The sequence below is a fragment of the Saccostrea cucullata genome, unplaced genomic scaffold, assembly GCF_032062105.1.
Source record: "Saccostrea cucullata isolate Sc308-1 unplaced genomic scaffold, CSIRO_AGI_Scuc_v1 ctg2169, whole genome shotgun sequence".
Taxonomy (NCBI): domain Eukaryota; kingdom Metazoa; phylum Mollusca; class Bivalvia; order Ostreida; family Ostreidae; genus Saccostrea; species Saccostrea cuccullata.
Genome location: NW_026936746.1, coordinates 48,298 through 74,512, shown reverse-complemented (window position 1 = coordinate 74,512; position 26,215 = coordinate 48,298). Strand labels below are relative to the sequence as shown.

Below are 26,215 nucleotides of genomic sequence, written 5' to 3'. Positions count from 1 at the left end.
CTGAGTGTCCAGTATAGGACAAAATTTGCAGCCCTTCACCGGCAAATGGTGGGCTCCATATGCGGGAAAATATTCTCGATGGACATTAAAGAACATACAAACAAACAAAATCAGCCATTACACATATCACTGACAATATTCAATTTTTAACTAAATTTACCTGTGGCACACTGTCTTCAGGAAATTAGTGACATCCTTTCCTTCTGTCAGATCGAGCAGACTCTGAACACAGACAAGTCTAGCAATGAGCTGTAGAGACAGCGGCTCCGTCATGGTCCTCCTATATCAATTGTTGGATAGTTGAGCTGATCAAGAATCTGACAATAACAACTTCACTTCTGGTTCAAACAAATACATATTTAGGAATCGTGGTGAGGTTTTTTTGTTTTGTAGTTAGTTGTTCACAAATGTTACAAATCATCGCTGAGTCTTCAACAATCCCCAATTAGAACCTTTACCATCACAATGAAGTTTTCACATAATGAAAGATAACTCTTACTTCATACCTTCTATAGTCTTTTTCTCAAAATGTAGTAAATAATCTTCAGCTCTTATCTCTCTCTGTTAACTGAAAGTCACAGTCATTCTTCCAGTCTTTATCATCCCAGTACACAACCTAAAACATCGTTTGTTTAGAGATTATAAACCTGTTCTTATCAGCTCCTTAGTTTATTAAACAAGTATACAATGTAAAATATAATTCATAGATGTTCTTATTAGCCATAAATAAGTAATTAAATATATATAAAATTTAGAAGTATGGCTGATACAGTTATAAATATTTTAATTAAATAGATATTACATATATTTCAAATGAACATTTAGGCAATACACCTTACACCAAAAACATTAACATAAACAATGTATGAACATTTTAAAACATGCACAAGACATAAACATACTACCATTAATAATTAGACAGTTATGAATGCATCATATGAAGAAGAAAAAAGATTGAATGATATGTATGTTCAAATTGTTGAAATAGTAAATTGAAAGAAAATGAAATATTGTGACTTTTTACACCTTGAATGAATTCAATAATATCCATTTTTACAATTCTAATGAATTATTTTACATTCAACCTTTTCAGTCGTTGAACTTTTTTGACTTATTTCCACAATTCCTAGTATTTTTGATAATGAAAGCAAAGACTTTACTTTAATAAATGAGTAATATGCTTCTCTTGTTAGAAAATTATGGATATTTTCTTAAATTCTGAATTGACTTATAAAAGTTCCCTTTTTTAAGTCATCTATGTACATATATGTACTTCAGTCTTCTATTTTTTTTGTGTGTTATATTGTGCATTGTGTGTGAACATTTTATTATCATCAGCTTCTTTTCTGGGACTGCTGAACCAGTGACAACCAATTTTGGCATATAGCATCTGTGGGTAAAGGGAAACAAACAGTCAAACATTGTGAATTTCATGTCCACCCCCCGCAGCCTATGGGATGGGAGCAAAACCATCAGAATTAATGCAATATTTAAATAATCTTCTTCTTTTTGGTTGGACAACAGTCAAACTTTTGGCACTAATGTAATAATTACAGAGCCCTTTATCAAAATTAAGTTCTAAATTGACAGGGATTCTGGAGGAAGGGTGGAGATTTAGCTAGTAATCATACAATAAAAATGCATTATTACTTGGAAAATCTTCTTCTTTGCCCATGAGTTGTCTTTTACATATTTACTTTTATACCGGTAGATCCTTTACATTGTTGTATTGTACTGTTTTATTATTCTTGGCTGATCACTATGGCCATTTGACATCTTGTAAATTTATTTAGAGGATATGCTTTAAAAAATTGTTATTAAGTGCCATGCAATTTTGTGAAACAGTGTAAAATTATCATTATTGAAGATAAAATAATTGTATGCAAAATTTCTTTCCCTACCAAGTCATTTGCCTGCAAACTGGACAAATATTAGACTTGGGTTCTGTATATCTTGGTCTGTTTCCTCAGGCCCAGCAGTCTCTTATAGATTGATCTCTGATTTTTTTCAACCAAACTTTGGCAATTAATGATCCTGGATGGATTCCATCGGCCAAAAGGGAAAAATTAGAAAATTTCCTGAGTTTTGATGTTTTCTTTGTTCCTGATTTTGTTTTGGAGGTTTTGTGTAGATCTACAGAAAATGCTGGTGAATGGGTTTTAAGATTAGTGTTGATTTCCTTTATTTTGTTGTTTAATTTAAAAAGTTGTTCTTCTAGTTCCTTATCTTGTTCTTCAAAAATTTGTGGGTTTGGGTGTCCTTTCTTTATATTCCAGGCTTTTATTGAATAAGGTGGTACTTCTAAGATGGTGACTTTGGAGCCTGGATATTTATTCATAATGTTAATTATCTCATAAAATTTTGTTTGTATATTTTCTACGACTTCATTTTTATTTTGGTTTAGACTAATGTACTTATTGTTTCTACTGGTCAAATTGCAGGTACCTAACCAGACATAAAGCCACACATTTCCATATTTCCTGATTTTGTTATCTATGTTTGTTTTGAGCCACTCGGTACTGTCCTCAATCTTCGCGCCACTTTTAGAAAACCAAATAATGTCTACCTTGTTGGTTATTGCTCTTTCGAGCCATTTTCCCTTACTATCAGAGAGGACAACAGGCTGGTATATTTTTTTCCAGATGGTTCTGGTGCGGGAAGGTTTAAAAATTTCAAAAGTTTTGACTCAGTCATGATGATGATATTTAGTTGTCAGAGGAAGGTAGAAAGCAAGATGGTGGATGACGTCACGGAAGGATTATATATAAATGTGCACAAAAGTGATTGTTAACAGAATTTTTACCATAAATGCTGTGCAAAATGAAACGCAAACAAAACAAAAATGAAGATTGACACACACAAAAAACAAAGACAATAAACTAAATATAAAAGATGAAGAAAATGAACTAAAAATAAAAGACAAAGACAGTGAACAGAAGATAATAAAAAAAATGAAATAAAAATATGATATGTATATATAATATAAAATGAGTTAATATTTTCTTCATAAAAAATGTATTTACCTTTTATGGAAATTTCAGTCACTGTATCACTGTAATTTCAGTTTGCAAAATCCAATATTTGTTCAAGGGTTATTAAGGTCAAGGTGTTCACAATGGTATACAGTATAGCGCGGAGTCCCACACTGACTGAGTGTGACTACCTTGACCTCTTGTCCTGCACAAATATTGGAAAGCAAGATGGCAGATGACGTCACAGAAGGATAGGGTGTTTAAGAAGCTGCGTAGCAGTGGTCAAATCTAGTTGTGTCTGAGGAAATATATAATTATATGTATATTTAGAAAATAATAACTTTCACAATGCTGACATTAAACTGATGTCATTTAACAGTAATATAAGTAGAACAATAATGTTTTACAATTTGTGTAAGTGCATTACATCTGATAAATAGAAATCCCTCTTTTATGTCTGTGTTAATCTCTCTTTCAGTCAAATCATAAACGTCACTTTGTTTTCTTTCTTTATCACTCCAGTATAGCACCTGTAATGCAAAATGTGAAAATAAGTGTCTGTTCTTATCCTGCTTTTCAGTTATATTAATATATTTTTTTTTTTGCCATGAAACATACCAAATATCTAATATTGAAGATTTAACATTTCTATTCAAAAATGAGTGTAATTTTTTTAAATAGTCTTAAATTCATTAAAACTTTTCGCAATACAGACACAAACAATTAGACAAAAACAAAAAACAAAAATAAAACACATGCAGTTAAAAGGTGCACAGAAGTATTTTATGTTTGCAAATCCTTTATAAAAATATGGATTTGAAAACATTGATTTCAACATGCACTTTAAGATATGGCTGTATAATATTTATAGTCATGTGGATGAAAATCACTTTGCTTTCAGTATGAATTGGTTTACTTATAAGATGTTCTATAAAAGCATGTTTCACTGTATGTCGATCTATTTAGAGTTTACTGACATGTGACATGCTAGTAAAAAAAAAGTATGTACATCATAAAAACTCTATGTAAGTCAGGAGCCTGATCCTTTTACTGAGATATTGTGATGAAGGTGATGAACTATAGTTAATGTACTTATTATAGCCTGATTAGCCTCCACCCATTATATGAAATTTTAAAGTGTATCTCAAATTTAATGTGATTGAAACATATTTAATGGCAAGTGGAAGTAATTTTTTTTTCTAATTACTTTAAAAACTCCATCCTTATAACTTAAAATCTGTCCTTCCCAATCAGAGTTCCCCCCATCACTATTAGTCCATGTGTGTATTATTTCTTTCCCCACAAGGTCACTAGGAATCACATTAACACATGTTTGTCATATATTCAGGAGTTGTAATAAATTATTTTTCAGTTGTATAATATCAAATTGTTTGCCCTTGCTCGAATACTGGCATAAATGTTTGTGCTCTTTGCTAATTTTAAAAACTTTTTTATACATATTTATCTGAGTTTTAAGAGCAGATAGTTTCTACTTCTTTGTTTTCAACTTTTCAATTTCATTCTCAATCATATCCTTGTTTTCCCAAATTCCTTGCTTCCTCATATCCTCTAAAGCTTTGTCTACACCTTCTGTCTGTCTCTCTTTCTTCTTCTTTGTCTCCTCTTCTTTCTCCTTCAAACCTTGTATATGTTGTTGAAATAATATGTCTTTTCTTTCCTTCTGTAAGGCCATGAACTTTCGGTTTTCCTTCCGAGCATTTTCAACTATTAATTTTACTTCACTTTCATCTTTCTCCTCTAGCCATTCCTTTGTATCATTGTCATTAAAAATCATCACACTTTCAATTGTATTTATATTGGTTGTTGGGCCTGCTTTTAAATTATAATCTAACTTTCCAAACAGTCTTTCTACACAAATATTGTTTGTAATGCATGAGGAACATTCTTCTAAAATATCTTGAGTTACATTAAAATATTTACCACCTGACAAAAAGTCATTAAAAAATTTCTCAACTTTTGTTTTAAAAACACCACAAAATCTTTTCAAAAATACAGCGGTTAGATCGTTGTGTAAACAACAATCAAATAAAAAGTCTGAAACATTGTCATTAAACTGTGGTCCATAAAATAATCTTAACTCTTGTTTTAGAGCCAGTAATGGATTTTTATAATACATATTCAAAACAAATAAAAGTCTCTGATATACAGAACCCATATCTAATATTGTCCCAACTTCTGACGCCTTTGCAAAGTAAGGCTCTGTAATTAATTTGCATAAAATTCCTAAAGCTCTTAAAGACATAAAATAACCTTATTTTGCAGAGATAAAACAATGAAATTCTGTAAAAAAGAGTATGAACTTTTCATAGAGAACATATATTGTAATAAAAGTTTATGGATAAAAAATGTACCTGCTGCATTATGAAAAGAAACATTAAACCTGTTTCCTCTGAAATTCATAATTGGAATTTTTTCTACTCCATGATATTTCATAAAAATGTCTGAAATGTTTGGATCCCCAGCACCATCTTTGTAAAAAAACTTTCAAACATTTCTTAAAAGAAACAAAATAAAAGGTTCTTTCAATGAATTTGAATACCCATTAAAATTAACTTCTAACTCCTTCTCAATATTAAAAGCCTCTGCAAAGCACACTTCTGAGAACTGTAAAAGTGGATGAATGCAGCATTTAAAAGAATGAACAGTATGTGAAATATCTTTGCTTAAAATATCATTTACTTTTTGTTCTGTTGCGCTTCTGTCTGTCATAAAACAATAAACTGAATTTAAAATATTTGAAGCATCATTTTTGCTAGAGGATAAATCATTTATAATCTCTTTTGTACAATTGACATATGTCTCACTCTTTCCATTACAAACTTCTCTCACACCTGCTGTTAAAATTTTCTCTCCTGTGTTAAATTTTACGCCATAAAAATGTTTGCCTTTTTTAGTCGTTGCGTCTCTATGCATTGTTGTATTTGTACAAGTTAAAAGAGTTTCATTTAGTTGATTTCTGGCAACAACACCCATTTCACTACTCAACACAGCTGCCGTACTTTTGCTCGGTAAATTTTTTACATTAATATCAAACAACTTTAAAACAGCTTCAATAATAGGTGCAATATGTACAATGCCAACATTATGGCTTCTAAAAATATAATATAAATTTCTTAATTTAAAATTAAAAGGTTTTCCTTTAGACAGATCTTGGAAATCTAAATTTTTTTCTACCTGTACAAAGTCTTGAGATTTTTCTTCATTATTTTCTTTCTCTGCTAATAAAAAATCCATTTCTTTTTTAATATTTTTGACATATGTTTTAAAAGTGTTACATTGGACACCTTTTTCCTCTTTTGTATTTTTTTTATTCATTTCTTTTTGTTTTAAAACCTTCACCTCTTCCTTTAAAATTTCAATTCTTTTTGTTTTTCTTTTCATATTCCTATTGATGTTCCTCATATTTACAGACCTTAAGCGGTCTTTCAAAGCTGCGTTTTCTTTCTTTAATTGTAAAATTTCTTTTTGTTGTTCATCAATTTTTTCTTGTAATTCTGGATATTCTTGATTTTTATCATCTTCTTTTTGTTCCTGCATTGTATCTTCTTTGATTTTCCTTTCTTTCTTTGAAGTTGGTAATTCAAATTTTTTTTGGCAATAGGCATTATACTTTTCTTTGTTGGTATATTTCTTAAGACGTTCCATTTCTTTTACTATTTTTTTGACCATCCATAACAATGCAAATTTACTTATTTGCAAACAAGAAACGCCTAGGGCACCACAAATGCTTTTGTGAATATTTAGAATGTAATCTTCACCGCCCTTATGTTTGTCATAAATTTCTTGGATGTTTACGTACAACAGATCCATGATAATTAATAAAGTTAAACATGAACTAGAGTGAAAAACAGTGACCTAACTGATGTTAGAGATTACCACAAATTTGCTGTATAAAATGAAATGAAATTGAAATAAAAGAAAAAAATGAAAACAAAACTAAAAATTGAAATAAAATCAAAAAAAAAAGAAGAAAAAGAAATTAAAGAAAAAATGTAACTGAAATCAAAAGAAAAAATGAAAACAAAACTAAAAATTGAAATAAAATGAAAGAAAAATCAAATAAAAAGAAATTAAATGAAATAAATTGAAGAAAAAATGAAATAAAGTGTGCTTGAAATATAATGCAAACATGTATATACAAATATAGCACCAAAAAAAAATTACATTTTGCAACACATATACACTGAACAGTGTACATAATAACTAAGTTTAAAGAATACATACCTTAATGTGGATAATCTTTGTGTTGGTATTTCACTCTAGTAAAATCTTTTCATTTAACAACTGTTAAACATCTATAATAAAAAATATTATTATTAAGACTGTAAATCTTATATTTCCACAAAATGCACAATTAAAATACATATTATGATGAACCTGTTTCAGCCGCTAAACCTTAATTGAAATGTCTTATAACATCGTATTATTAATTTTTATGTATAATTTTTATCATATGTAGACACTGATTTTTTCTGAAACAAACTATAACAAGGGCAGATAATCTATTTACAGTATATTTGATCGTTTAACAGTACACCAGCGTTTTAAAAAAGAATGTGAAAAAGTGAGAACAATAATAATAATTTAATTACATCAATAATAAATAACAGGTAATAAGCAATCATTCCACGCAACTTAATATTACTTAAGCTAAACTTTATACTGACTACCATTAAAAATACTATAATTCTCTCATATGTTGACAAGGCATTGTGTTACTTGAATTTTTTTTACTTTTACCAATATTATTGCCATTTCAAGAATATATTATCAATACAAATGCAAAACAAAACGATTTTTATTCTTGAATTGCAATGTCAGACATTTAAATCACACTTAGACCCAATAAATTACTTGCCTCAACCCTCAGATGAGACTGCCGTCTATCACAAACGTGAAAACATGGATCTCGTGCCTTCCGGTTAGTTACTATATTTAGATAAGATGGCGTCAGGTGGAATAGCTACTTGTTGACTTTCACAACGAAAATTATTTAAGTGATTTCCGAGCTCGATTTTTAAAACAACTCTTAAGAGATTATTTTTTAAAGTTTTGCTATCATAAGAAGACATGAATGTTATACTGTATTTTCGAGAGAAAAATGCCCAAAACTTGATTGAAAAGGCAAAGGAGTGTTAACCTGCGCAAAGTATTTAAAGAACTAGTGCAAAATAATGAGTATTAATTTCTATCGGGATCGGCATCAATAAAATTATTTTGATGTAAACAAATCCCTTCCACCTGTCACACTCACAGCTGGTGTTTTATACGTGTACCAAATGATTGTCGTGTAAGTATTGCGTAACTTATGCATAATTTTGCAAAAAAGTTATAGAATAGATTCGGAATATAAACATGCATTTATTTGAAATGATTGTCTTGCTCTAGATTTATAGTAACATGCTTAAAGTTCTGTCAAATTGACTGATTGAAATAGATGATAAAGATCTTTTTCAATTTCTATTCATATTCATATAAAATATGATTCTTTCAGACACTGAAAAAGACTGAATGTTCGGCCATGTTATCCTGTATGAAAGCCCAGAAGGCTCATTCGAGATTCGAGTTTCCAAATACGAGATTCGAAATTCGAGATTCAAAATTCGAGTTTCGAGATTCAAGATCCAAACGAACCAATCAAAAGCGGGTTCAACATTTGATTATTTCCCTTTATTATGTTTTTACTATCAAGAAATAGTTCAATATAATTATATCTAATGGGTCATTTGATTAAATTACAATGCAAGAAAAAGTGTTATATATATTAGAGGGAAATTTAAATAATTAATGGAATTTTGATCAGCAAAAAATATTTTTATTTATATCATAGATTCTTAAATATTAAATAGATTTCATATATCAGGAGTATATATATTTTTGAATTGTCTACTAAACTTAATTTTAATGCATTTCCTGTGTTAGGAAAACCACAGGTACTTGTGAAAGGTACCCCACCCCCCCTCCCCCCTCGATATTCAACCCTAGGGCTTATTGGACATTTTTTTCACAAGTTTTTAAAATTATTAAACTTATTCATCATGTATACAGTAACAAAAAATTCTAAAATCCCCAGAATAATCGCACAACACCCCCCCCCCCAACTACCCACTATACATTATAAGAGAAGGATATGCCACTCCAGTCTGTTGACGTTGTACCCCCTCTGGTGTTAAATGCATTTATTTTGTTTTAACTTTATATGTCGATTCACACTGTCTCTACATATACAATGTATTTCCAGGGGCGGATCCAGGAATTGAAGTTAGGGGGGCGCCAGATTCAGGCAGGGGGTCTGGGGGCCGCCTTCAGGCCCCCAGTGGGTCCAGGGCAAAGCCCTGGTGGGGGCCCAGGGGGCGAAGGCCCCGGAAGCTCTTGGATTCTAGAGGTTTTGTAGGGTAAAAATGAGGTCTACCGAGTAGACATTTAAAACATTTTCTCGACAAACTATGTTTTATGCTAACTTGGACAATTTTAAGGGGGCGCGCGCCGGGTGCGCCCCCCCCCCCTAAATCTGCCACTGATTTCTGTCTTAGTCCATGCTATCGGACTGACTCTGCATCACGTAATAATCCCACATTTTTTCCGTAAACAGCTTTCTTTCTTTTAAAGTGGGGTAATAAATAGTGTTTTTTTGTTTTGTTTTTTTGGTTGAGCGATTATTCTGGGGGTTTTACGCCAGCGATTTTTTTCGTATTGTAAGGCTACACTTAACCTATAAATAAGCCCCGGGGTTCAATATCAAGGGGGGGGGGGGGGGTCTTGTCCACACGTACCTGTGTTTTTCTAAAAATCATGACAAGAAACATGTATTGACGTAAGCGTCAAAAATCGGCCGCAAACCAATTAATGTTCCTTTTATGAAGCAACTAAAGACTATGGTGGTCTGTTTTTAAAATATCTTATATTTATCTTTTAATATATACCCTCGTGATATTAAAAGCTTGTGCTCTACATTGCATGATTTTCTTAATTATATAATGCATGTTCAGTATTAACCCCTGATACTCTGCGTCAACAACTTTTGAACCGTGGGCCTGTATGGCATTTACATTAACAGTTTAAAACTAAAATTAAATGTAATCTACAACTAGATATGCAGTGTAGTTTAATTTAATAAAAATGCAGCAAATATGTTGGTATCCTTGCTCTCTCTTAGAGGAAAAAACTAAACTCCCTCTAGATCCGCCACTTCATTTCTTCTCTTTGAGTTGTAGCGGGAAAATTCTTGGCACATTGTAAAACGTGCATTATCCTCGTCTGCTAACGGCCAAATCTTGTAATATTTTGTAGCCTGCTAAGTCTTTTAATGAATTTACATTTAACCATATTTTTCAAAATGTTTATGTGTGTACATATGTACACGTCATTTTAAAATAAATACGTACAACAAATCCCGTTTGAAAGTAAAATTGTGTAATATACATAACGCGGTCTTTGATTTAGACTACGCCCAACACATGTCTTAATTTTCTCCGCACTTCAAACATATCTAAATTTCTAAGTCAATATTGGATGAATTATTTACCTCATTCTTCATAAGAATTTTTAATTTTATGTTTATTGTGCGTTCTTCTTTAACCTTTACACCGTCTTTTTAATATACTATTATTTTAATGTTAAATATTTTTAATTTAAATTGTTTTTCCTCCGTAGACTTTCATATCTTATAACCAACCACCTCCTGGCGGCCGGTAATTAGCCGTCAATACAAAAATATAATTATATACTCCTGATATATGTAATCTATTTAATATTTAAGAATCTATGATATAAATTGAAATATTCATTGCGGATCAAAAATCCATTAATTATTTAAATTTCCCTCTAATATATATAACACTTTTTCTTGCATTGTAATTTAATCAAATGACCCATTTGATATAATTATATTGAATTATTTCTTGATAGTAAAAACATAATAAAGGGAAATAATCAAATGTTGAACCCGCTTTTGATTGGTTCGTTTGGATCTTGAATCTCGAAACTCGAATTTTGAATCTCGAATTTCGAATTTTGAATCTCGAATTTCGAATCTCGTATTTGGAAACTCGAATCTCGAATGAGCCTTCTGGGCTTTCGTACTACGTATGAGTTAGCTCTACTCTTCACTTGCCTTTTGGGTGACTTTCTTCCCTCCACTGTAAAAAGCACTCATGGAAACCTGCCAAGAGCTTTGATTGACAGTTCTACACACTGGGGCGTGGCCTTTTTCTCATGGGCAATCATTGTTCAGGCAAAGAACTATAAAGAATTTGCTGAATGTCTGTTGTGTGGAGTCCTTGCCATGGGGATTGATGCTGACCATTTCATAGCCGCCAGGTCCTTGTCTCTCCAGGTAAGTACATGTTATATTCAATTCTTTTTTTTTTTTTATTCACACAACATACAGCATTATATACATATTTCAAAAGAAACAGAATGATGTGTTTTTTATTTTAAGAAAGAGAGAGAGAGAGAGAGAGAGAGAGAGAGAGTGAGAGAGAGAGACAGAGAGAGAGGAGAGCAACAGAGAGAGAGAGAGAGAGAGAGAGAGAGAGAGAGAGAGAGAATGTAAAGGTTCAAGTTAAGAGAATAGCAGATTCCATCTGTTCCACTGGGTATCAAACTTTTCCTTTTTACCATTCTTATAAGAGATAATTTTTTGTGTTTCATAATGAAATTTCATTTGTGATATTGCATTTTGTACATTAATAGGTTTCTTTGTGCACCTTGCAGTATAAATATAGTATTTAAGCCGAAGAAGAATAGCATTTTGAATTTCAGTATTTTCCTCAATAACATACAAACAAACAAAATCAGCCATTACACATATCACTGACAATATTCAATTTTAACTAATTTTACCCGTGGCACACCGTCTTCAGATAATTAGTGACATCCTTTCCTTCTGTCAGATCGAGCAGACTCTGAACACAGAAAAGTCTAGCAATGAGCTGTAGAGACAACGGCTCCGTCATTGTCCTATATTAATATCGTTGGACAGTTGAGCTGATCAAGAATCTGACAGAAACAACTATACACTTCTGGTTCAAATAAATACATATTTACTAATTTAGGAATTATGGGGAGGTTTCTTTGTTTGTATGTCACAAATGTTTCAAATTATCGTTGACTCTTCAACAATCCCCATTAGTACATTTACGATCACAATGAAGATTTTCTTGCATTTCTTGTTGACTTTCACAACGAAAATTATTTATGTGATTTCCGAGCTCGATTTTTAAAACAAGTCCTAAAGAGATTATTTTTTAAGTTTTCCTATCATTAGAGGACATGTATGTTATACTGTGTTTCTAGAGGAATAAATACCGAAAACTTTATTTTAAAGGCAAAGAAGTGTTAAACTGCTCAAAACATTTAAAGGACTAGTGCAAAATATTGTTTATTAATTCCTATCGGGATCGATATCAATAAAATTATTTCTATGTAAACAAATCTCTTCCAGATCCACCTGTCACACTCACAGCTGGTGTTTTACTGTTTTATACGTGTACCAAATGATTTTCGTGTAACTTTTATGTAACTTATGCATAATTTAGCACGTAAGTTATAGAACAGAGTCAGGAATATAAAATATGTATGTATTTGAAATGATTGTGTCGCTCTTAGATCTTTAGCAGCTGTTCAGCTGTTTAAATATACAATGTACATCTACATGTATCTGTCTGTCTTTAGCATGACTTTCTGTCAAATCAAAACAGATGATAAAGGTTTATTTCAGTTTCTTTGCATATTTATATAAAATGTGATTCTTTTAGACTCTGAGAAAGACTGAATGTTTGGCCATGTCATCTTGTATGAGTTAGCCCTTCTTTTCACTTGCCTCTTGGGTGACTCTCTTCCTTCCACTGTAAAAAGCACCCATGGTAACCTACCAAAAGCTTTGATTGACAGTTCCACACATTGGGGCATGGCATTTTTCTCGTGGGCAATCATTGTTCAGGCGAAGACATAAAGAATTTGCAGAATGTCTGTTGTGTGGACTACTCACCATGGCGATAGATTCTGACCACTTCATAGCAGCTAGGTCCTTGTCTCTCAAGGTTAGTAAAGTTTTGAAGAGGAGGAATAGGTAAACATACTTTAAAAATTCATATATAGTTACATATATTATAATGAAAATCATATGGCTATAGACTGGGAAGGGAATCTAGGACCCCTGCATTACCGAGATATTCAGGCTGATGTCCTCAGACCAGCCTCAATTCCTACAGTATTTAACCATGTATAGAGTTGTCCCAGATAATTGAAAGAAAAGGGGACATTTAAAAATGTAGAGAAGAGGTTCAATGGTTTTTAAAATAGAAATACAAAAATAAATGGGGAATTGCTATATAATCATAGGCGGCAATATTCCCCTACCTTTGGGACTTCAATGTACAACTTATCATAAACCAATAGAAGTGAATTTGCCGTGATATATGTAAATCTTCGGTCATTGCCTTTCAGATTGGATTCAATACCAGCCCCTCAGGCTGAACCAGAATCAAGACCAAAAAGAATTATATAATAGACTTGGTGCATACCCCTTACTTGATTTGAATGGAATGTTAGTGAGAAAAAACAAACATTTTTGTGTAAACAGATCTCCCATTAATCCACACATAGACTTGATAAAGAAATATTCATCAGAAGACTGTACAGATTACTGTTAACAATTTTACTATCATAATCTGTGCAATATAACCAAAATTTTAAATGCATGATAAAAGGCAATGATTATACTTGCATGATTGTGTATATTTGATTGAAAATATTGATCATTTTGTTACATCAGACTAAACTTTCATCATAAAACATCAGTTACAACTCATAACACCTTAAAATGAATAAACCTGTATGAATTTTAAAGGCGGATTCTGCCTGGAATTTGGGTGGAATTGAGCAGGAATTGGCAAATTCCGGGCGTACTTGAGGCGGAGATGGAATTTTCAAAGAGTTACGCCTCAGTAGAAGAGACGTCTTACAGGCGTCATTTGTAATTTACGGGCGTCAATTGGCAAGTTCAGATTTTCCGGGCGTAAAATGGCAGGAAAATAGAAACAAAAATTACGCCTGGAACTTTCAGGAGAAGTAAAAGCCTCTGATTGGTCAATTTAATTATCAATTAAGGGTCATTTCAGATAGGAGGTTAAGTTTGAATTTGATCATGAAGGAGGCAGTTTAGTGTGAGTGAAACAGGAAATGCAGATATCTCAATGTTAAGGCTTTTACACTTCTGCTGGTAGGTGTGATCATGAATATCTAGTACCTATTTGAGTAAATTTGATTATGATTATGTACAATGATAGTTATAACTGGTTGACCCTAAAATTACTTTAGATATTTGAGTTTGTCCTTGCACACATTCTAAGAAATATCAGTCTGATAGAGGCTGCAGTGAGAATCTAACTGTAAACTGCTGAGTAAATGAAGAATTGTATTCAGTCAGTTAAACTAAAATGTTTCAATATAATTATTGAAGTGATAAAATGTACAGGTATTGTAAAAAAGTTTAATTCTAAATACATACTCAATCATGGTGGTCGTGTTTTAGTGTCCCTAATACACAAAATTCATGTTATTTTTCTATACTTGTTAATGTATTATGTTAATGACCTGTCATTATGTTTTCTTACAGTTCAAAAAGCAAAATTTTTAGCTTTAACATTGTAAATCATAATCTGAATGTTTTTCTTTGTTAACATGGTAAATATATAGGTTTTAAGGTCACATAGTATTATATAATAATGACATTCCAGGCGTAATTCTATTCCAGGCGTCATTTTAGTTTCCAGGCGTAATTTTTTTACGGGCGTCATTTATTTTTCCGGGCGTAGCTCATTTGCATTTTTCGCCTCAAATTCCTGCCCATTTACGCTTGGTTTCCGCCTAAGTTACGCCCGGAACCTGTGTATCACCATACATGTAGAGAGACAAATTGACGCCTCTCCAAGTACGCCTCAATTCCCCCTATATTCCAGGCGGAACATTTCGTACAGGAAGAATATTGTAAATATTTTTAAAGACATATAATCATTTTAATTTGCATTTCAGGCAGCATTGTCACTGAGTTCACGACCTTTCCTCCACTCAACGACCTTGACCCTGTCCATATCTCTCATTATCTTCATAACTGGACACATTCTAAACAAAGGGTGGATCAAGCTTCTCTCTGTGATGTGTTTTATAGCCTGGACATCACACCACATTAGGGATGGAAGTAGACGAGGCCTCTGGTTTTCTCCCATTGGATCCACCCCTCCAATTCCTTATAATCTTTATGTAATTTTGACACTTTTATTGCCACTATTGGTGATATTTATTCTCAAATTATTTAATTCTGATTTTATGAGATCTGATTTACACAGACAGTTGTATGTAGAAGCTAAATCTAAGAATGTGCTTCCTATATGATGAAAAGGTTTGAATAAAAAAGGCATAAAATCTACACAAAACAGACTGCATATTTTATTTGAAAGTCAAAGGTTTAGGTTACATACATTGTATGCATTGAAAAAAATGAACTAGATGAAAATAAATATAAAACAAATGTGGATGGTTATTGGAATTCTTTAACTTGTAGACAGCATGGTCCAATCACTTGTCATCTGAAAATAAAGGAAATAAATGTGAAAGCTATTAATAAATACCTTTTTTTTTTTCAAAAAATTAATAATTACTATAACATGTAATAATTCTTCTTTCATTTACCGACAGTTCAACTTATAAATTACAGTTTTGTAAAATTTACCATTTTTAAGGTCTTCCGTTTCCAACGGAAGACCTTTTACCGATTCTGATGATTAAGATTATTCTTATTATTCTTTTTTTTTTCCTTTTCCTAGACGCCAACTTTGAGGCCTCATATTTCACTCATTTCTCAATGGATTTTGCTCAAATTTTCAGAGTTTATAGACGTTACTAAACTCTATCAGAATTTTCTTCTAGCATTCCAAAAATTCACTTCCGGTTTTGAGTTATTTCCCTTTAAACGAAAATGTATAGGCTTTCATTTCCAGACAAAGGCTCGGAGATGGGAAAAGCTGGAGCAGAAATTTTACTGATTTTACACAACAGAAGGATTGAAGTTGTGCATGGCGGTTTTTGTTTTTCGATTTCTCTATTCAAAATGGTGCTATATTGGGGTCAAAAATTAGAACGCCTGAAAGAGCGAAAATTTACACATATTTTGCTTTTTATCTTCTAAACTAAAAATATTTTGTTAAAACATATAGAACAAAATTTGTGCAGAATTACAAGATCTTTTAAATGATATCTAGAAAAAAGGGCTGACCCCTAAATTAAGGGATCTAGAGGGGCCAAAATTTTTTTCCAGGTATCTCAAAAAGTATTGAGAATTTGTAATACGTCCAAGAAGCAAAGTTGTTCAAAATGTCAAGCTTAATCTATTGAAGTCATCAAAATGCGTCTGGCGATGTCACTTCCGGTTAAACCGGAAGTCGTCAGAAAATGCATATTTTTGCCGTTCTTGACAATTTTTTGGGTAACATATGTCACTGGAAGCATAAAACTTAATTTTCTGTCAGTGGACATCACTTCCGGTCAAACCGGAAACAGCCAGAAATAGCTTATTTTTTAAGGTTTTGATGCAAAATTGAAATTATGAAGTGACTGGAGACGACTAAGCTCATTGTTTTCTTTTGTTGACGTCACTTCCGGTCAAAACAGGACGGAAGACCTACTCGTTGCTTTGCAACGAGCTTTGCTCTAGTTCTATGTACATTAATTTAATATACTCATTGATTTATTGACTGTAGTGTACAACAAAGACTGTACATGTACAACTGGACTGTTGTAAAATTTACTGTAAAACTTACCGTTATTACATTTATTGCCTGTACATTTCATTTCGCCGTTTGATTGACAGGTGCATAAATTACAACCGTCCAGTGATGTAGATTGTTCTCCGATATTGTAATGCATGTTGTTATACAAACATTTTACAGGAACATCTGAAATACACAAAAAAAAAAAAAAAATGCAATTCATATTCATTTCACAAAGAATTTTTTTTATGTACACACAAGCTTTATTAATTTTTCTTTCAAATAAATAACTTTTATACTTTCCTAATGTATGGTTGTTAAATAGAAAATAACTTATACTTTTTTTTTTGCATGGTTGTGAAATAGAAATTTATTTTTTTTTAAAGAGCATTTTATTTGTAACATATATACCATGTATATCTCATATTACATGTACTTTTATCCTCGATCTTATAATCAATTTACGGTGAACATTTGGAATTTTGTACAATATATTTAAAAATGATGGAATTAAGGTGGCTCAAACCTACCTTTAATTGCCGAGAAAAATTGAGGTGCAACATAGACAGGTGACGTCACCGGTGTCGGTACAGGTGCATGAATGGGGAACCGGAGTCGGTTATCTTATCTTGTATCGGTAGGGGGCGCCACAGGAAAATGCGGTCCATTACAAAAGTGATAAAACCTGTGAAGATGGATAATCAGCATCCATTCTCGAATACGATATCGGAAAGCACACACGTTTCAGTTACAATCCTTAATTTACTATGGCATCTAATTGTGGTGATATGACTATACCTGAACTTAAGAACGAGTTAGAAAAGTTTGGAGCAAAGAAATCAGGAAGGAAGTGGGAACTTGTGGAGAGGTAAATAAACATACGATGTTTTCATGCAAATCCAAGTAAACATTATTAATAACACAGTAAATAATTATCAATGGTGTGTAAAAGATTAACATTAAGTTAAATTGACAGTAAATATCAGAATTATCTCGTTTAAGAATCTTATTCTTAAATAATCTGCAACTTTAGCGTGTTAGATTTTTAACTTGAATTTCCTCGGTAATTCTAACATCGATCTCATATTGCTTGGTGCTTGCAGTAAAATAAGAATACTTCTCTACATTTTTATTATGAAGCAGTATTATTATTTCCTGATTGTTGCAGCTATGTTTCACTCAAAATATACATGAAAAAGAATTAAATATGCTTATTTTATTGCAGACTTGAAGCCTACAGAAGAAATGCACATTGTGCTAAGACCGATGTTTATGGACCTGAATTTATGATGATGACGCCAGATCCACAACTCTACAAGGACCTTCATGGTGACAAGACCTTTCCAGGTTGCACAGAGGCAGAAATTTCCACTTTCTTGTCGAAGTTTAATAAGACAACTGATAAGAAAGGAAGGGATATGTACAACGATGGGTTTATCCAGTATGTGAGGGTGACATTTCATGATTCAAATTGGTTCGTTAGAAGTAGTGTAAAAGCTTCAATGATGAAGTCTGTGAAATATGTTGTTGACATTATGATAGGAAAAGACAGAAGTGTTATAGAGTCTCAATGTGAATGTGCGGCAGGCATGGGACCCGATGCACATTGCAAGCATGTCTGTGCTGTACTTTTTTCATGTGCAGATTTTGTTAAGCATGGGACATACAAAACAGAACTCACCTGCACACAGAGGTTACAAACTTTTCATCGTGCTAAGCCCCATAAAGGAAGCCCTATGAAAGCAAGACAGTTGGACATGCCAGGCTGTGACGAAGTATGCAATAATGACTATGACCCTCGTCCAGTTGAATTTAGAGGCAATCCGGGATACCAGTCTTACTTTAGAAATGTGTGCTTGAATTACCCAGGTATTAGTAAGACTCCAATTTTTCAGCTGTATGAGCCTGTAAACATGAAAGCTTACAACCTGGACCATGACTATCTAAAAGACACGTTTAGTAAAAATCATTTGAAACTTTTAAATGTATCAGAAATTTCAGAGGAGAATGCACGTCAAGTTATGATAAAAACAGCTACACAAGCGGCCAACGACCTTTGGTTTGAGGAACGTTGCAAACGTCTTCATTCTTCGGTATTCGGGAGAATATGTAAAGCAACTGATCGAACTGATAAGGTGAAACTTGCTGACTTTTTAACAACAAAGGCACAAAAAATTAATGCTAAACCTATTCTTCATGGAAGAAAATACGAAAAAGAAGCTGTGAAGAAGTACCAGGAAATTTCGGGACGCACAGTTTACAATAGTGGAATTTGTGTCAGTCTGGACTCCCCTCATTTAGCAGCAACCCCAGATGGTATTATTGACGATGACACCTTGATTGAAGTTAAGTGTCCATATGTGGCAAGAAACAGTTTTATTTCCTCAAAAACAGTTCCTTATATCAAGCAGTCTGGAAGTAAATTTTATTTGAATAAAACCCATGACTATTACTATCAGGTCCAAGGACAACTTTACTGTGCAGAGAAAAATGAGTGTATATTTGTTGTGTATACTTTCAATGACTTTTTGTTCTTTGCAATAGAAAGGGATGATAAATTTATTGATGAGATGAAGAAAAAATTGAATGAATTCTATGAAGATTTTTTTAAGTCTGCTCTATTGGAAAAAACTTTTTTCAAGACATATGATGGAAAATGTAGTTGCAATAAAGAAAAATGAAATAAAGACTTTTTTCTCTTATTATGTCATTTTTGATACCAAGTTATGCATAAGATGGCACTATGCAATTCTTAAAATTACACAACATGAAACAAACATAGATTATTTCTGAAGAAAGTTTTGTTTCAGAACTATTCATAGGCTCAGTCAGAATTTTGAATGTTTTTGCAAGTCCAATGATCCTCTCAATGTGCACACGTTTGCTGGATATTTTTCGGTCCTCAATCACAGTAGCACATGACATTCTGTTTTTCTTTTTGAAAAATGTTGGTGTATTTATTTGAATGTTCCTGTGTACAAACATATCCTGCACATTGAAACCTTTGTCCGCCATTATTGAATCTCCAGAATTGCACATTTCTAACAGCCTACTTCTTTCAACTATTTGACGGTCACTTGTGGATCCCCCATAAGCTGTAGAAATATAAGATGTTAATCCACCTGGTGTCGCTCCTACAAGAACTTTTACCGTGTCACGGTTTTTATAGGTAGAATACGTTGTTTGCTGTGGCTTTGGTAACTTTGGTCTTTTAATTGGACACTCTGTGCCATCTATTATCACTCTAGTATTTGGAAATTTTGTTTTAAAATCTGATGGACAGTAATATTTTACAAGATACTTTGTAGGCCAAATGTCGATTTCCTGCCATTGCTTACTCATGAATAAAATCCATGTAAAAAATATATTTGATACAGTCTTTTCGGAAACTCCAAATAATCTTGAAAGTTCAAAATTGGTCGTATGGCGCCGTAACTTGCAGAGGACTAAGAAAAATTGGTCAGGAACACTTATGTTTGAAACCTTATGATAAATATAATTCAAACAGTGAGCTGCGGGTCCTAAGGTTCTTAAAACAAAATAAAATTTAGTTAGAGTTTCCAATCCAGTATAGAAATTTACTCCAGCATCATCATTTGTAAAGTTTTCAATACTCATTGGGGGATACCGAGGAGTTTGTGTCTGTACATCAAAAAATTTAACGTCAGATTTCTGAACAGTGACTTGAATTTCTTCAGCCATAATTTGGGTAGAGTTAGATACAATTTCCTCGGATACTTGCAGATCATCAGCTGATGTATAGATGAATTCATCTATGGAAGACGAAGCAGAAAATTCTTCTGCTAGTTTTCGTTTGATGCCTCTGGACTTGGCTCTGTCGGCTCGTTCATGTGAATGTGGACTTGGCTCTACCCAGGGAAAAATGCTTGGCACTGCAGTTTTCTTCAATCTTTTACTTAAAGGAGTAGTTCCTAAGAATTAAATTATTTAATATATCAATACTTGTTCATAGTACTAGATTATTTATTAAATAATTAATTTATAATTTGAACTAACTTTTTAAAGCAAATAAAACAAATATAAATTTACTAAAATATTTTTATTATTACAAGTATTATTGTTATAAAATTGATGTTACAAAACATGCCCATGTGTTTATTAATTCAACTAAACAGGTCAAATTTGTTTTTAAGCAGGGTGCTAATTAGACATCAATGTCAAAACACAGTATCTTGTACTGGTAGATATGCATAAATTATCAGGCAACAGCATGTGTTCTTTTAGACATGCCTTGTGTTTATATTGTTAAAAGATAATGCGTTTGTAATAAATGACCAGTAATTGAAGTTGTCAGTGGGGAGTCTGCATGTGGCAGTGTCTGTAACGTTATCAGATTACTTCGTATGAGAGGTAAACAAGGGATTCGATATTTTAGTGCATTTCATCTAAGCAAATAAGGCATAAACATTGCTCAGAATAAAATCTATTAACATTACTTTGCACATGCTTATCAAAGATTTCAAAATAAATAAATAAATATTGTTACCATGCTGGGTTTCAGTCAAATAGTCGTCTGATTTAAAATGTGCTCTGCAAACAACAGCATGAGTTGACGGAGTCCAGCTTTGAAAACGAGTTTCACCACGTTTTATTGCGTGTATCCATGCTTTTCTTCTTAACGGATCTGTTGGAAATATATGGCCACCCCGATTACTACAATTCGGCACACAACAACAAGTTTCAGGCATGTTTTACGAGCATGTGTTTGACAGCAGATTGTTTACGTTTTTCTTCGATCGGTAACTACTGATAAGGCGCGAGGGTGTTCCGATACAGGACCGTGTTTGCCTGTGGCGCCCTCTAAAGAAAAGATAATCGGAGCAGGTTCCTAATTGCAGTCGTCTCCTTTAGGAAAAATATCACCGGATTTGTGTGATTTTCCCAAATACGTACAGTCTGTGAATAGAAAAGAAGATAGGTTTAAATAATTTTTATGAATTTTGTATGTTTATATGAGTTTTATACCTAGATATTTAAATGATAGGAACACACTTATTTCAGAGTTAGCATTGTTTCTGTATAAAGTTACATATATACAGGAAACTTGAGGCGGCATTCCAGCAACAAACTTATTTCAGAAGTAGTTGTTTTATATATAGAAACACATATACTGGAAATTTGAGGCGGCATTTGTGCTGATGTTCACTAAAGTTTGAAAAATCACAGACAATATAACACGAATTCTTTATAGACTCAATAAATATGGCGGTATAGAAAACCGAAATCAAACAAAAAAGTCAACTTATTGCCTGACGTCACGGCGTCAGGCAGTATAAGGATTGATATTTCCAAGATCCGAAAATGTGCGACCATATCTAAATAGCTAGATTTTGTGCAAGCTGATTTACATTGGAATTCTTTACCTGCATTTTAAAAGAAACCGTTTTCAGAAATAAGAAAGATATTACTGATGCGAAACACTGCAGTGTTTACTTCCTTTAATCTTGTTGCATGGAACAGATTATTCCATATGATTTGCCGTTTCAACATGTCCGTGTATCCCTTTTTCTGCATTTCTATACTACTGGATCAGTCCATTTATATTGTACGAAAGGGGTGAATAGCTCTTTTAGCGCCAAATGTCACTAGTAAGCTATCTTCGCGCCTTTTCCTTGGATTGTTCTATTGTATGAATGGGTGCCTTCCAGGGAATTAAATAAAGTTTGTCCTTTTAACTTCCTTCTAATGCTTCAGAAATTCTATCTACAAGTTTTATACCATTCTTTAAAACAACATATCGTATTCATCAGTATGCGTGGTATATGGACATGTAACACTAAAGAAATGATGTTTTTTAGTTTACCGATCCCGCGGTTGGTTTATTCCATAAATGGACGAGTCCAATAATAATAAACAACGCAGTTCAAGCCATCGTCTCCAGATGCATGATCTATTATATGTCTTTGTTCAGATGCATACGATAAATAAAAAAGTAGTGAATAATCTTGGATATTTCTTTCTACAAAGCCTAACTATTGAATTTACTTATTTCACTCTCAATATATCACGTATTATATGATAGTGTCACCCCCTCCCCTTTTAAGAAAAAAAAATAATGAACACACATTACTACTGTTTACTTCAGAGGAGAAAATACACTCCAACAAATTGTGTTTTTAATTATATCCATCTTTTAAAATGTTCAAAATGCGTGATTTGATAACAGATTTTATAATAGGTGTTACAATGTAGCTTGAAATCAATTTAGATCCAAGGGCAGATCACTCCACTTGCAAACCCCCCCCCCCTTTAACTACAAAGTTCTTTAGTATGCAGTGTAGAGATGATTCTTCTACAAGTTCAGTAAAATCAAGATTTCAATTACATAAGTTTCTCAAAATATAAAGTTAGGATATTTTTTAAACCCACAAAGTATTGCTCAAAAGGGTTATCACTCTTCATGCAGATAAATTGATTGATTTAGTCAGGCAAGCTTTTTAAAAAGCTGTTACTTGTTAAGCAATAAAAATCAGGAACTGAGCACTCAGGAAAGTATGGTCAGCATAACTTTAAAATTATCAGAAGTTGGATCAAGTGCTTTGGAAGAAAACACTTCCCCTGTCGACTGATGACACCCGCACCCGGCATGTGCACCTTATCATGATCGGAAAACGCAGAAATATTTGTATTTTTTCCATGTGTAATAATGTCTTAACGATGAGCCTAAATACAGTTTAAGTTGAATAGCTTTTAGTGAAGGGCATATGCTATAAGCTAGCTTTATACATGTATGACATACCTGGGTAACATGACATCTCTGTACAGCTGAGTTTTCCGGTCACCATACACCAACACGTGTTACATTTGTCTACCTTAAAGCTTTGGCCAGCCTTGTAGATTACGCCTCTATGATGACAATCTGTTAAAACAAAACTTTGCATAAACTCACTGTACATTGAAAACTATAGATCGCAGATCTCATCGCGACAGCGATCAAATGTTTTTTTCAAACCAGTACCAAAATCAGTCAAAACAAGTGTTCATATTCTGAGAGAGAGAGAAAGAGAGAGAGAGAGAGAGAGCTCACCTTTGAAACAGGATTTGGTTGATCACTGCAGAGTTCCGTCGGCCATACATTTACACATATTGCAGTGGTCTCCCTTGTCAAACATGTCGCCTTTCATGAAACCTTCTCCGCGATAAACACAATCTGTAAAATATAAAATAACACACGATGAAAATACAATATTCTAAATTTTGCTAAAAAGTCCTTTTGAGGGGTGGGGGGGGGGTGGGGGGTGGCCTTGGCTGTCTGAATGCCATATTGTATTCTTGAATGCAAAATATAACAAAGCAATGATTGATACAGCCTGCCCGAACCCCATCCCCTTGGACCACCCCGATCAATATCTAAGGACCATGTGAACCCCTTTCCCCCGGACCCCCTTCCCTCAATCACAAACAAACCGTTTAAATGACTTATAAAAGAAACAGATTATTTAAGAATTTGCGTCGGTCAGACTTCAAACGGGATTCTGACATTTCTGTGTAAGATGAACTTATTTGACAACATACCTGGGTAACATTTTTTGTTTGTACATTGTATGATCCCTCCAGGTAGACACCTGCAGTCATTACAACCATCACCTTTGCGGAAGCTTGATCCAGCATCGTACCGTTTACCTCTGTGCTCACATTCTGTAGAAAAGAAATAAAGTGAAATTTACTTATTTTATATTAGAATGATCTTTAAGGTATTTAGAGCAATCTAACAAAGCCAGGCCCCATGCAGGATCATGAAACAGACAAACTTTCAATCATCTATAAAAAAAAAATAAATTTTGTTAAATAAAATTCTTAATTTGCAGATTGATGTTGCCAAAATGGAATTAAAGCATTTCGTTTTGGACTGCTTAAAGTCTAAGTTATTTTACCAGTAAATGCATTCTTTGACTTTTCAGCTTAGATGCTTAATAATCCCGGGCCAGGACCAAAAATTTTATTTTGGAATTAATGCATGTATTTTGTAAATACAATGGAAGTTAAGCCCATCAAATGTGATTCATTAACATGTACGCGTACGAGGGTTGTCCCAAAAAGTCGTAGACAATGTTTATAATTTTTTAATCATGCACCCAATACTTACCAAATTTTACAAAGACATAATATAGTCCATGTTCTTTAAAACTGTGAATTTTTAAATACATATCTTTCATATTAATAATATTAAGACGATTTATATGAAGACGGATAAGGCCTGTCGGCGCACGGACAAAATTCGGAATAATTTACGCATATAACTATTACATTTGCTTTTATTTCTTTAGTACTATGTAATACATTGAACTCAAATTTAAATCACTGAAACCAGAAAAAACATCTTAATATCATGTCAAAATTTCATATAAATATCCTTAGAAACAGAAGATTGGTGTCATGATTTTCATAGTATCGATGAAATTGAGTTTGATGAAAATGACGTCGTCAAACGCGTAGTCGGCGCACTGAGATGTAATAAATTGTGTTGGATATGGTTTATATACATCAGAGACGGGAAAAAGAGTAAAGAAGTGACATTACACACCAGATTTTAATAATGAAGTTATTTTTAAATCGCACGATATTCAATGAGTTTTTCTTCTGTACCGAAAATGGTTAATTACGGCATGTACTGTTTGATAAACGCAGATAATTTGGAAAAATCTGGACCGCAAACGACGTCAAACAATTTGTATTCTCTGCTGCCTACAATGTAAGGCGATTTTTCGACTAAATGTCGACTGAAATTTGAATCTGCTTAAAAAAAACAAGTAAAAAACAAACGGACAGTAGTGAATTTAAATATGTCTGTTAATCAAGAGTGGTCTTTCACTTAAAAAAATTATTTAATGTTAATACCCGCTAGTGAAGCAGACAAAGAGATCATGGCGTTATAACAGACGTAATTTACTCTTTCTTTCGTGCGCCGGTGTACACTTATATTCTTTCTTTATTTTTTCATAATTTTCTTATAAGATGTGATATCATCATGAAACTTGAAGTGCATGATCATAAAATGTTACTCTTTGCTATGACAAGGAAAGAAATGTACTTAAGCAAAGAGAAACAGAACTGTTTTACCTGTCTACGACTTTTTGGGACAACCCTCGTAAAATAAAGGAAGATTTTTACGATTTTCAATTTATGTCTTTAAAAAAATATATAAGAACAGGGGTTTTAAAAAATCTGTCTTACTCGGGGCACAGGAGTCCGTTGTACAATGTAACGAGCCGGTCACCATACACGTACATCTGTTGCAGTTATCCCCCTTTGGGAATACAGCACCAGCTTTATAGGTTTTGCCTTCATGTCGACAATTTGTTGAATGAATAGATGTCATAATGCAATTTACTTTATACGTATATGTAAAAATTGCTTTTATTATTTTTTAATGCAGAAACATGTCATGATTTTTTATGTGATTTTCAAGTGCATGTACATGTATACAGCTAA

General features: G+C 32.9%; 3 protein-coding genes and 1 pseudogene across 3 annotated transcripts; 1 reads left to right on the top strand and 3 right to left on the bottom strand.

Annotated features, from left to right (window-relative positions):
• Nucleotides 1-4,461: 4,461 nt before the first annotated feature.
• On the bottom strand, nt 4,462-6,530 carry LOC134246453 (uncharacterized; annotated as a pseudogene).
• A 4,522-nt stretch (nt 6,531-11,052) lies between these two features.
• Nucleotides 11,053-15,525, top strand: LOC134246455 (transmembrane protein 267-like). Its single transcript, XM_062728822.1, has 2 exons — nt 11,053-11,328; nt 15,030-15,525. Exons 1-2 carry the CDS (start codon nt 11,053-11,055, stop codon nt 15,387-15,389), a joined length of 636 nt encoding a protein of 211 aa, XP_062584806.1. The 3' UTR covers nt 15,390-15,525.
• Nucleotides 15,526-19,486: 3,961 nt separating this feature from the next.
• On the bottom strand, nt 19,487-21,605 carry LOC134246457 (uncharacterized). Its single transcript, XM_062728825.1, has 2 exons — nt 21,270-21,605; nt 19,487-20,694 (listed from the first exon to the last, which is right to left on the bottom strand). Exons 1-2 carry the CDS (start codon nt 21,469-21,471, stop codon nt 19,487-19,489), a joined length of 1,410 nt encoding a protein of 469 aa, XP_062584809.1. The 5' UTR covers nt 21,472-21,605.
• LOC134246454 (U-reduvitoxin-Pr21-like) lies at nt 21,605-26,102 on the bottom strand. Its single transcript, XM_062728821.1, is given in 5 exon segments — nt 21,605-21,679; nt 23,523-23,642; nt 23,811-23,933; nt 24,299-24,421; nt 25,958-26,102. Coding segments are annotated over 5 exon segments (579 nt in total). The 3' UTR covers nt 21,605-21,611.
• Between the last annotated feature and the right edge of the window lie 113 nt (nt 26,103-26,215).

Bases quoted from the DNA above. Each gene is read 5' to 3' on its own strand.
- LOC134246455 (XM_062728822.1), top strand. From the start codon at position 11,053: ATGAGCCTTCTGGGCTTTCGTACTACGTATGAGTTAGCTCTACTCTTC. The intron at 11,329-15,029 runs GTAAGTACATGT...TTTGCATTTCAG, and splicing joins CCAGGTCCTTGTCTCTCCAG to GCAGCATTGTCACTGAGTTC.
- LOC134246457 (XM_062728825.1), bottom strand. From the start codon at position 21,471: ATGCCTGAAACTTGTTGTTGTGTGCCGAATTGTAGTAATCGGGGTGGC. The intron at 20,695-21,269 runs GTAACAATATTT...TTTAATTCTTAG, and splicing joins TTTGACTGAAACCCAGCATG to GAACTACTCCTTTAAGTAAA.